Genomic DNA, 12,424 nt, shown 5'->3' with positions numbered 1-12,424 from the left:
TCAGGAAAAAAAGTGTTGCCATTAAAAGATACTGAATTTTGTAAAGTTTCACAACGAGAGAGAAAGAGGGAGAACAAGCGAGAATACCGTTAAGAGGATCGAGGATCTTTTTTCAATTCGTATCTCACTAAATGATACAGCCAGCACAGGTAAATTACATTTTTAAATTGCATCTAAAATCTCGTGCACGGAGGGAAAGTGATTCAAGATCAGAAGATGATTCAATAAAATTAAAGAATTTGACGATTTTACAATAAAATTTGTTCGTTTTTCCAACTATTCGCAGCAAAGTGATCTGCGTTTATTTACGGCAATTCGTTACGGATTAAAGATCTGCCGACGAATCACGGCCGCGATTATTAAGCGACAAAGTTACGAATCCCAGAAGTTTGACGTCGACCTCGTTTAAAATTAAACCGAAGCCGGTCAGTATAGAAAAGAACCTTCTCACGTAGATACGATAATCGAATTGCGCGGTCGATCGTGGAACGTTCGAAATCATATTGGAATGGTTCGTAAAAATTCGCCGGCGAGGTTATTATTTTCTCGTCGCGAAATGTGTCAATGACACAATCTTGCACGTGATTATGAACGACGACGCACGATTATTATTCCCGACGAAGATCGCGCCCGTGCGATTGATATTGATAACTTTCACGATTCTCAATCACATATCGATTCTATCCTTTTTCACTTTAGCCGTTAACGTATGATTATACGTTGTACGTAACGAACATTTTTCCTTGCTATACGTTTAAACGTGCTAAAACGGGAGATACGGCAACGATTTTCCAAGATCGATAAACAACCAGAGTCGATAAATTTTCGTGCATAAGAGAATTGCAAATATTGGCTGAACGCCAGGCGCGACAACGACGACGACGACGACGACGACGACGACGATGCCGACTACGATGACGATGACGACGACGACGATAAGCCTTTCGTGCAAACGTAACACCGCCAAAATAAGCACACAAACGGCTAGCGAGAAGACGAGAGACTCGAAAACGACTATACGCGCAAACCTCATCACAAATCAGACACCTATTTCCTTTTCTTTTTTCCACGCTAATCGGCCACAGTTGCCGAGGACCGTGACCAAAGGTGAACACCCTCTGGTCACGAGGCTAGGGCACCTCGGGATCGCCACACCCGTACCGCGACCCGTTTCAATAAGGTCGCGGCCCCTGAGGAATCGACTAAAAGTACCTGTGAAAACAAACTACTAACGTATCGATACCATTTCAGTGTACATTTGAAATCGTAATTAGTTTTTTAACTTTGTGCCAAGGCTCCGCAACGGTGCAACGATGGCAATCGAGGGAAAATTGTACGCTGAATCGAGCACCAGAGATTGATTTCCCGCTATTTCACGATCCTCGATGGAGTCTCGATCGACGATGACGATGAATCGGCGAAACCAATTGTCATCCAACGGACAACGAAACGTCGACCAAGTAAGCGATGCTCGTTCGACCTTCGAACGCGTAATTTTCGCGTTCGCGAAAAAAGATGAACCGCGTAATCGCGGATCGTTTCACCATTTCTCCAGACGTGATTTATATGCTCGCGAACGACCGACAGTTCTAATTCGAGCAACCATCGGTGCCTTTCGTTTAGTTTAAAGAGAGAAATCACGGGCTACGATACACAAGTAGCGTTAACTCGAAACGAATACGGTAGAACTCGCGTGCGCGTGTTGCGAGCCGATCCGGAAGGCACGATCAGCTTCTCAAGGAACTTCTCCTACTCCGAGCATCGACACTCGCCGCGTATCGTGATCCACCGGCGTGATACACCGCCAGTGATTTCCGAGAGTTTCCGCGGGAACGATCAATCTTCGACACGCGCCTCTCTCGCTCCGTTCTCCAAATACCCGAAGAACAGAGAGCAGAAACAAAAGTAAGTGTTTCAGACGCGTATCCATTTTAATTTCATTCGGTTCGTTGATATTGTGGGGTAAAACTTTCCACGCTTGCCGCCTAACCTTAGAGTCGCGGGAGTAAAGAGAAAAATTGTTAACTCGAGGTGTATCGAATGACAATCGACAGGTAAACGGTGTCCAAACTGCGGGAGTAAATGGCACCTGCATCGTGAACAAGTACAGCATCGTCGCCTCTAGAGGAGAGCTCGCTCGAAATAACTGCGCGGTGCCGCCAAGAGAGACGCCGGCGCCGTGCATCGTTAACAAGAAGAGCAAGGCGGTCGTGAACGCGAATACCCGCGTCAAACACCGTGGCAACTTTCACGAGGAAGAGTTCTCGGGCAACCAGCTCCTCAAGGACGTCGTAGAATCAACGGAGTTTGGAAATCGTAAACCGTGGACCATTAGGAAATCGTTCTCCGTTCCGGACAACCTCACGGAAGGTACGCACGGAGAGCTACTCTGACTTTAGGGCCACCTTAAAATCTTCATCCTTTCGAAATGTAATATTTTCCACGTTCGGCAACGTTCACCATCTGCGTTCGAGGACACGCGTCGCGCATCGTGCATCGCGGCTGAAAATAATCAACCGCGCGCCGATCGATCGTTCGCTCTCGTCTATTTAAACGCGCGATTCATTCGATCTTGTCGGGTGCCCCGAAAAATGAGACTGCCGCCAAATATAGACGGAGCCGTGAACCCCATGTAAATCGTGCCCTTTCAGGTTTTTCGACGACGCGAAAGACCGGACGAATACCAGCCGAGGAAACCATTCTGAAAAGGTCTTCCGCGTTTCTGGCGAGTCTCACCCACACAGCGCATAAAATTCGGGAGAAGAAGCCGAGCCACGGTTGCACCAAGGAAAGAGGAAGTCTAGTCTGTACGAACGATTGCTGCGAGGAAAGTTGCTCGACCAAGTGTCCAACCTTGAAGGAATACTTTTCAATTTTGATCAACGATTTCGATCCCCTTCGACGTTCGCCAAGCGTTGAAACGTTACCGATCGAACGGAAGAAGAAAACTGGTGCTCGCGTGAAGAAATCGGTGTCTTTCAGTTCGGATACCAGTTTCGAGGTGAAACGTGCGCCATACAGAAAAGCAGCGATTCACGAGGCCAAGGTCTATCACAAGGGTGTACTGCAAGGTTCGTGCAAAGTTCTCTCTCGATCTCGTTCGAGGATCTGTTAATAAATTTCCTTCGAGTCTCGCGGTGTTTCTCTGCTACCTTTACAATTTACGCATCGTTCGCCACGGTCATTATTTTCTTTGGACATTCATCAAAGAGAATACGCGTATATATACACGTAGAACCGACTTGCAACAGTCGAACAGAGAAAATAAAGTTGAAAGAACAACGTGTCGATAATCGATTGCCAACTCACAATTATAGTTTACGTCTACGGCCTGGTAGTCTACCCTTTTAGTATTTCATTTCATTCCTTTTCTTTTTTTTCAGACCTTGCTGCGCACAAGATTCAGATCGCTACAAAAGTGCCATCCTCGTGGGAAGCGAGCTCCGAGGGCCGATCGGCCCTTCTGAGAGCAGCAAGGGATGCCGACGAGACTGTTCTCAATGAAATTGTCACGCAGATTAGAAAATTTGGACTCGGGAACATTGACGTCAATATGACTGACAGCAGCGGCAGGGTAAGTCTCGAATCGATTATGTTTTTACATGTGCGCAAATGTACGCGATGACATTCAGAAGAAAGAAAACGGGAAAGGAAATATAGATAGAGGAAAAGTATCGGTAGGAAGACTGCGATGAATAAACGACACTCGTGCAATTAAATACCGCTTTGATATGAACAAAGAATATTGCATCTCGCATTCAGAGATCCGAGATGCGGCATTTTCGAGATAAGACGCGGTTTAAATTACTGCCGAGATGCATGTTTCCGCATGTACAATTTCTCGCAGCGACCGCATTCCGCTACAGGAGATTGCGCTATATGTGAGCAGAAATAAAATTATAATAACGCATCGAGTGCAACAAAAGGACTCTGTTGCCACGCGAACAAAAGTCCACCAACGAATAAATCGTTGTTGCTTCAAGCGAGTATTTTTCGCCGTTCGAAGCATAAATAAATGAATTTCAAGAGCATCGAACGTTTCTCGCGCGAAAACAAACACGAGTCCTGTTCTGACGTGTGTTCGCCATAATGACGCGGATAAACTAGCAGCATTTAAGCCATCCTATCCCGTCAAACAACCGCCAGTAACCGCTTAATAAATTGATTCTAACATACACACACACACACAGTCCATCTGTACTAATAAAAAAAAAAGCAGTTGTTCGTGTTGTGCTGATTCTTTCTTCGAATTTTGTCGCCCCTAGATATGTATAAGGCAAAACTAACATCCGGAAACGTTGTTTATTTGCAATGTCAGACCGCCGTAAGCTACATGGCCGGAAATGGTGGTGCAACGGCGATGTTGGAGTTAACTCTGTCGTTCGAGGGGGTGGATCCGAATATTCCGGATAACGAGGGCAACACGCCTTTACACTTTGCCGCACAGGCGGGTAAGCGATCGCAATTAAGCTTTAAAGAAGAAGATCGGCCACTTTTGTTATTTGTTATTCGTCGGGTTGTTGTATCGCGTTGTTTATCGCGAGCGCAGTCGAAAAGTAGCGTGGCCACACGTGGTGGGCATAAATTTGGCAGAAGAAAACCTCGGTTATTATATCTGATGTACGCGCACACATAATCGGGCGCGTCAAATTTTGTACGCGCGATGCTGTAAGGATCGAATCGCGTCACTGCTGCCGGAAATAAACCACCGTTACAAGTACTTGAAACGCGCGTGGCTCGTAGTGACGCGTGTTCGACGGACACGCGTTTCAAGCCAAAACACGAACAAACGCGCGATCGACTTCTTCAAGGCCGCTTCTTCGAAACGTACTCTCGTGATTTAATAGTCCTTTCTGTCTCTCTGTCTCTTTCTCTCTTTCTTCCCCCCTCTCTCTATCTCTTCCCATCGCTCGATTCAGGACAAACGGAATGTTTGAATATACTCCTTGAAAGGTGTCCGGATATAGAAGTGGACGCGAGAAACGCGTCGGGTTTCACGCCATTGATGAAGGCCGCTCTGCAAGGAAGAACGAAATGCGCGAAAATCCTCCTATTCGCCGGTAAGTCAAATTTAAGAGATTCTCTCCTCCTTCGTGTGGAATATTGTATTGTGTTCCATTCTGTGTGGAATTCTAGGCGCCAATCCAACGCTGAGGGATCATGGACGAGGGCTCAGGGCGGAACAGTGGGCCAGATTTTGCGGAAGATACGTGTGCGCCGAAGTGATCGAGAGGTTCGCCAGGCATCGACTCCTGGAAAGATCAACTTCTTGCCGATGGGGTAGCGAACCCGAATTGGCGGCAAAAGTACTTCAGGGAAAGGTAAACGAGTAACAACTAGGTAATCGCACGGAGATGGAATAATAGCAGAGATTACGTCCGGTGCAGTTGATACCTGTCCCTAACACACCATTGTTACCACCGTCTTCGGGATTCAAGTCGAAGATAAGAAAAGTTTTTCGCACAACATCTGGACCGGATCGAAGTTTTTCGTTGGTCTCGCAGCTAACCAGCGCCGCTCTCTGCGCGAGTAGCCCAGCTCTACCGAAGCCTAGCGAAGTTCCTCCGGTCGTTAAAAGTCTTCTTCGACCTTTGAGCGTTCCACAGTTAAGGTAAGGTATGGTGTGTGCGATTACCCGCGATCCCGATCGCATCGAATCGTACCGAACCTGTCGATCTTTTCAGGGTGACGCTGGTTTCGTCGCAAGATTTCCTTGAACAATCGAAAGACAGACATGGGTCAAATTTTACGGAAAAGATAGAGGACACGGTGGTAGGGAAGCCGTCGCGATCGAAGAAGAAGAACAAGTGAAACGACAATTTTCCATCGTTCTAAAATCATCCCTGTTTTTAACTACTCCTTCAAATCGACAGTTTTTTAATTGGCTACAAAATGATGCATTTTCAAAGGTTCGCGAAAGCAGGGACCGGAAGGAGAGACGCGCAAACGAGAACGAATCCAAATAATCCAGCCAAGTCCACCTAATAAGATAACAAGTTTGCGACACCTGAACAGATTAGTAAACGATACTTCATTATCGATCACACGAATGAATTTTTAAATAAAAGATGTTGATATAAAACAAAACTGTTTTCTATTATCTATATAAAAGTTAATTTGTTACGATCTTTATATTTACACAAACAACTTTGCACGTACAGCGTCTCTATTTATTAACGTTAAATTAAAAAGAAGAAAAAAAGAAAAATGCTATACAACAAGATGTCACGAGATATCGTCTCCGTACCTCGTTATACGGTTGGCGAAGTAAAAAATAAATGTCGTGGTACCTTTACGACAAACGTTTCTCCTCGAGACGTGGAATACTCTCGCGGAACGATAAGCCGTAAACTGATTTACAACGCTACATCCGCTAAACAAGGTAAAGGTAAATGATAACCGAGGAGATACCGTACCTTGATGTCATCGCGCGCAATTGCCTTAATTATAGATTAATCAGATTTTCTATTACGTCGTTGTCTGCGATTCTTTGCTTTCGAAAGAATTTCATACGCCTGTTGTATTTCCATAAATTTCTCCTGAGCCTGCCTCCTCTCTTCTTCGGTGCCTTTTATCTTGTCGGGATGATTGTCTCTGGAGAGCACTCGCCAGCGGGACGTAATTTCGGTTTGCGTCGCAGTTTGAGACAGACCCAAGACCTACGCACAAGATTACCTTCTAAAATAAGTTTTCTGCGCGACGAGTTTCGAGACGTACGTTATAGGCGTTTATTTCTCCCCGAGGATCCGTAAGGTCTACCAGCTGTGCCCATGTTGCCCAGAAACCTTGATGCATCGCTTGGGTCCACGTTGCTTCGAGGCTTGCCTGAAAAATGTTTGCTTTTCTAAGAAATCGTTCGGTCGTTCAAAGAAATCATTCGCTTCGCGTTCGTTTCGTCAACCTTAAGATCGAGCCATATAGGGGATGTTAAGAAGTGTCGAACAGCTTCGGACAGTTTAATCTCTTCTCCCTCGCTGTCGGTAACCACGGCGTTGAAATAGAGGTAGGAGCCTAATAGAGACACGTAAATCGCGACAGCTAAACCTAGGCAAACAATTCTTCGACCTATACTTTTCTTTTTCCTTAATTTCAATCTCCATTGCTTGCTGAACGTGTCGAAACTTAAACTGGCAGCGACCACCATCACAAATATCCATATCGAGTCGTCCCCGATATAAGACAGCGTTGGATAAAATAAATACGCCGAGAAGAGAGTGATCCATATGGATCCCTGTTCCCTGCCAATATTTCCGACCGTCCAAACACCTAATTAAACAAAATTGAACAACGATCAGCCAGACAAGTAGAGAATGTTTTCGCTTTGAAACGAACGCGTTGACGCTCGCTGCGTATCGAGTTAAGCGGCCTTCTAAAATCTTATCGACTAATTATGCAAGTCAAGCATGTAGGACGTTAATCATTCCAAGTAATAAGTTGGACAAGACTAAAACGAGCTTCGATTGTCTGACAATTGTAAAATATATATACATATAATTTTTTTTTTTTTTCTTTTACCTAACGCTATAACTAAAGGTGTTAAAGTTAGCAAGTGCCTAAAGTTAATTCCGAATAATTCGTCTTCTGGTATGGCGTTACGAAATATTTCTGCCCACAAATATGCAACCGCATTTGCGGTAGCGAATCGCACTGTCGAGAACGGTGGCTGGAATCAAATGACACGTCGTTGCGTTAATATTTTGCTTTTCACATTTCAGCATTTGGCAACAAACATTGTGTAATTCCGGAAGAAATGGGTTTGGAATGGAAAACATATTTTTACGTCATTTTTCGCAAGGACTAAATTTGTTATCAACTTTTAAAACAGAAAAGGTGATCCATCACCTACTACGAACACTGCCAATTGCTGTTATCTCGAGTCGTGCAGACCAGATGTAACGATTTATCCTACCACCGTTGCAAATAAGCACGTTGCTGTTTATATTAGAATTGTAGTTTAGATTTTGATAAAAAAAAGAGTTAAGAGATTCCATTTCTCTCGGAATTGACGGCTCTTAAAACGACCAAGATGCCGTCTTGGGTATACCTTACGATTCGTCCTAACTATCTGTTTAAAGTTGTTGACAAAAATTGGATCTTCGTTCGCATCGCGTACATACGAGGGAATCCTATAGATATCCCGTAGCCATCCAAGACCAAAGTATCCACCGAAAGTAGTAAAGTATACGAATGCATGCGCGTCTCGTTCCAGGTATACGTGATGCGCTCCAATTAAACCTCCGAATAACCACAATATGTAAGCCCAGAATGTTGATTTCCGTTTCTTCGGTACTTCCTTCGCCTTCCTTTCGGCGTGTCCATTTTGGAATTCCATTATCATTTCTTCCATGATACGTTAATTATGCTTCGAGTTTTACACATTCTTCGTCACACCGATCGACTTGCGACTTAATTCGTTGAATTTTTTTAATCGTAATGGACAGTCGTTAAGTACACGACCGTCCTATCACTGGAGGATGCACTTACTTGTCGGTTCTACCGAGAACCTTCTTTACTCGTGTATTATGATAATCTTTTGTACGTCACTTTGTTTACGATTATATTGTTTAATTAAATGATCACTTTTGAAGAGACACGTTTGGTTCTGTTGTATCCGTTGGTATTGTTTCGAGCAATACTCAAGGTGGTTCCACCACGCCGGTTTGTACACATTTGTGGTTCAACGTTCTGTTGGATATAACGGTACCTTGGCAGGACCGTAGCAACGAAAACGTCATACTAGCATCCTGCTTAATGGTGATTATTACACTAGGGATTACAGATTAATTCAAATATTTCGCATATTAACGAATATCGTTCATTTCTTTCGAATACTCTGACCAGATTACCATTTTTTTGTCGTACAGATAATATGACAACTCACTCAAGCAACTCAAAGTGCATTCGTTTTCCTTTGAATTTTTTGTTTTACTCGTAAATAGAGAGGAATTGATCGATTAAAAGATAAATTGGCACGGTACATCGCAATGTCATTTATTTATGAACAAATTGAAACTCTGATCTCGATGAGACGCCGCCAACCCGGCGGGTTATCTCTGTTCCATTTATCAAAACGCGTGTGTTCCTTGCTTTTTATGCCGCGAATGTGTAACAGTGTTGTTCTCTCAACTTTGATTTGTTTGCGCGAAATATTTATTCGTCGTGTATATCATCTATAAATAATTTCTCTCAGGTATGCCTACTCTAACTCTTGACCTGCATCTTTAAATATGCGGACAACCGTCGATCGCAAGATGGACGCGACCATGGCATTGAAATAAAAGTCCCTAGTGAAAATAATTCCCTACACCGACAATAACTTTATGTTACCAATTAAACTGTCATTTCTGATGCGATGCACATTTTCCATAAATCTATTCATGTAAGCAGCAACCTGTGCAAATAAAATCTCATTGTACAAACGATGAGCAAATCGTTTTCAACGGTTAGTCTATTTTCTCGGAAATCCATTTATACGAGTAGAAATACTCGTACGTCGGTTCGTTTACAATAACCTGAATAATATTAGGACTTTAATGAGAACAGAATCGTGTATAGCGGACTGCATAATTTTGTAGCATTCTGAAAGATAGGGATAGCGCGATTAAAGTTCCTCTGGTCTTAAAAAAAGGTAACATGGCGGCGCGCACGTGCTGTCTACGTTTCTTCGTTGGACAAGATTGTCGGATGTGTAACAAGTACATTTGGTGTGTCACAAAAAATCTCGAAATATCGTAGTATAATCGTGGAGGTAGAACGCAGATATTTCTTCTCGTGGAGAATGCATGGTAATGGAACAAGAGACACGGTCGACGAAAAAGAGCCACAAGGAATGGCGTATAATAGCGAAAAAGGAGCGTCGGAGACGTCTGCGTCGTAAAGCGGCTGCTGAACGAGAAGCGGAAGAGGAACGATTGAGGGCGACACTTGAGAAGAGCGCGGATTATTTGAACTGGCTAGAACGGAGTGAAACCGAAGAGAGAGAAAAGGAAGCTCGGGAGAAACGAGAACGCGAACAACGAGAGAAACTATGGTTAGAAGAGGAGGTAAAGTTAAAAATGATACAAATTTATTTTCTCTTCCTTCTTCGTTTTAAACAAGTTCAAGTAGTTGCTCGGCAATCGTCAACCGATCCAGATTTCTTTGTTTTCATGATCGATAGCACACGTTCGATTAACTGCAAGACAATTCGCCGCAAGTATTCGTTATAACCCTAAAAAAAGTAATGTGGATACCAAAACCTGCTAGCTACTACATAGTTCCTGTAAAACTTAACAAACAATATGCTTCTATCGTAATGACAAAATGGGCACGTAATGTTTGACTAAACGTTCGTTTAAATTCCCTCAGGTAAGAGCACAGAAAGAATGGCAACTTCTACAGGAACGAAAGCAAAGGGCCTGGCAGTTACAACTGGAACAGGAGGCGAAAGTTCGCCAAGAGTTCGAAGCGAAACAGGAAGCGGTTCGCAAGAAGCAGGAAGAAGAAAAACGTAGAAGAGAGGAGGACGTTAGAAAACGGGAACAACTACTGAAAGAGATCGACGACTACATCGACAACGGGATCAAGACACCGGAAGCCTTGCGCGAAGTTATAGATAGCCAACCTGGGAAAGAACTTTGTCCTTTTTTCACCAAGACGGGTGCTTGCAGGTGAGCAAATCAAGTTTCATTTAATCCCCGGTAAACGAGATAAAATATTAACAAGATAGACATTCAGGAAAATCGTAAATCATTTACAGGTACGGCGACACTTGTTCGAGGAATCACCGCAGGCTATGTTTGAGCAAAGTGATATTGGTACCTGGTTTTTACACACATTTCTCCTTGGAGAAAAATTCTGCCGAGTATGACACGGACATTGGGCTAGAATTCGAGAATTCTGAGACGCGACAGCATTTTCGTGAATTTTATAAGGATGTCGTTCCGGAACTCGAATCGTTCGGAAGAATAAAAACGTTGAAATACTGTTGCAATACCGAAGTTCATTTGCGCGGTAATTTATACGTGGAATATTACATCGAGAGAGACGCTGCCAGAGCGCTAAGAAGATTGAAAGGTCGTTGGTATGCCGGTCGACAATTGAATTGTGAGTTCGTCAACCTCAAGTCATGGAGGAGTGCTGTATGCGGGATGTCAAAGTGCCCAAAAGGGAGAGCGTGTAATTTTTTACACACTTTCAAAAATCCACACGACGAATACGACATTAAGAGTCCTCCGAGATGGGCGAAACAGTTGGGCACGTTCCCTCAAGAATCGACAAGCGGAAGAAGAACCGAATACAGGTATTACACGCGATTCTTAACAGATCCGACAACGATTCTACTTCTAATGTTACGCCTTACGTATCGTACGTAATTGATATTTTGTTAGAAATAAGTCAAGATGGGAGGATGGTAGCGATACGGAAGATGCCAAAAACTGGAGGTGGTCCGAATCTCCCGAACCCGACACGGAGCACCATCGTCCCAGAAAGATTGAAAAACGACACCGTATCTCCGACGAGAGTGGGGACTCTCGACAAAAATCAACACGCGACAAACGATACGAACAATCGGACAGAGATAGAATCACCGATAACACCGACGAGAATCCGATCAAACATCGTCGATCCGGTTTGAAAAAACGTTTCCAAGAGAAAATCAAAGACGACGACGACGACGATGACCGCGACGACGAAGACGACGACAACGACGATGACGACGACGTCCGCGAATCTTCTAGGGGACGTTCGAAGAGATACCAAAGCAAAAGGGAAGAGGACAGCGATTACGAAGTATCGCCCAAGTATTTTTGTAAAGGAAAGCACTCGAAAAGTAGCGAGAGGAGTCATCGTTCGAAAACCCGTAGAATTTCGGACGCATATCTGAAAAAGAATAAAAGGGATCGAGACAGAGCTAAGCATAAATCGGGTAATCGCAACGAGTTGTCTGAAAACTCTGAGGAGAAGAAGAAGAAGAAAAAGAAGAAGAAGAAGACCAAGAAGAAGAGAAAGTCAGAGACTAAAGATATTGCCAATATAACAAACGTATCTCGCGTTAAATCTAAATGGGACAAAGAGAATTCCGAACAAATCGATTCAGATAGTACGACATCTTCCGAGTCTGATTTTTCCAGTGCCATCGAAGCCCGAAAGGTCGACAAGCCGGAAACGCTGGATGAACTTTGTAAGAAGATGCCCACCGACGAGTGGGCTACGACAGATTCCGAAAACGAAGCGAAAATCGTACGTAACACCAATACAGTAACAGAGTAAACTTTTCGTTGAAACTAGCCTTCAAGTATTTAATAAAAAAATGTTTTCTACTCGTTGCATTTCATTTATCATATAATTCTCGATCTTCCAATTCCGTTTCTGGTTGAAAGAAAATTGAATGAACATCTTAAACACTTTCGCGATTACCGTCCGTCGAGTGTACTCTTCACCT

General features: G+C 43.7%; 3 protein-coding genes across 3 annotated transcripts; 2 read left to right on the top strand and 1 right to left on the bottom strand.

Annotated features, from left to right (window-relative positions):
* Positions 1–1,388: 1,388 nt before the first annotated feature.
* LOC143431533 (uncharacterized) lies at positions 1,389–5,929 on the top strand. Its single transcript, XM_076908344.1, has 9 exons — positions 1,389–1,460; positions 2,055–2,370; positions 2,652–3,071; positions 3,384–3,574; positions 4,319–4,451; positions 4,920–5,060; positions 5,137–5,321; positions 5,388–5,611; positions 5,685–5,929. Exons 1-9 carry the CDS (start codon positions 1,404–1,406, stop codon positions 5,809–5,811), a joined length of 1,794 nt encoding a protein of 597 aa, XP_076764459.1. The 5' UTR covers positions 1,389–1,403; the 3' UTR covers positions 5,812–5,929.
* A 449-nt stretch (positions 5,930–6,378) lies between these two features.
* Wus (TM2 and DnaJ domain-containing protein wurst) lies at positions 6,379–8,423 on the bottom strand. Its single transcript, XM_076908436.1, has 5 exons — positions 8,045–8,423; positions 7,516–7,663; positions 6,902–7,266; positions 6,718–6,825; positions 6,379–6,659 (listed from the first exon to the last, which is right to left on the bottom strand). Exons 1-5 carry the CDS (start codon positions 8,345–8,347, stop codon positions 6,453–6,455), a joined length of 1,131 nt encoding a protein of 376 aa, XP_076764551.1. The 5' UTR covers positions 8,348–8,423; the 3' UTR covers positions 6,379–6,452.
* A 1,207-nt stretch (positions 8,424–9,630) lies between these two features.
* Positions 9,631–12,252, top strand: LOC143431496 (uncharacterized). The gene is made up of 4 exons (XM_076908269.1): positions 9,631–10,043; positions 10,348–10,649; positions 10,739–11,281; positions 11,370–12,252. The coding sequence occupies exons 1-4, from the start codon at positions 9,783–9,785 to the stop codon at positions 12,250–12,252; spliced, it is 1,989 nt and encodes a 662-aa protein (XP_076764384.1). The 5' UTR covers positions 9,631–9,782.
* The last annotated feature ends 172 nt before the right edge of the window (positions 12,253–12,424 follow it).

The sequence above is a fragment of the Xylocopa sonorina genome, chromosome 18 (assembly GCF_050948175.1).
Source record: "Xylocopa sonorina isolate GNS202 chromosome 18, iyXylSono1_principal, whole genome shotgun sequence".
NCBI lineage: Eukaryota > Metazoa > Arthropoda > Insecta > Hymenoptera > Apidae > Xylocopa > Xylocopa sonorina.
The sequence above is the reverse complement of the archived record's forward strand: the minus strand, read 5'-3'. Positions and strand labels throughout refer to the sequence as shown.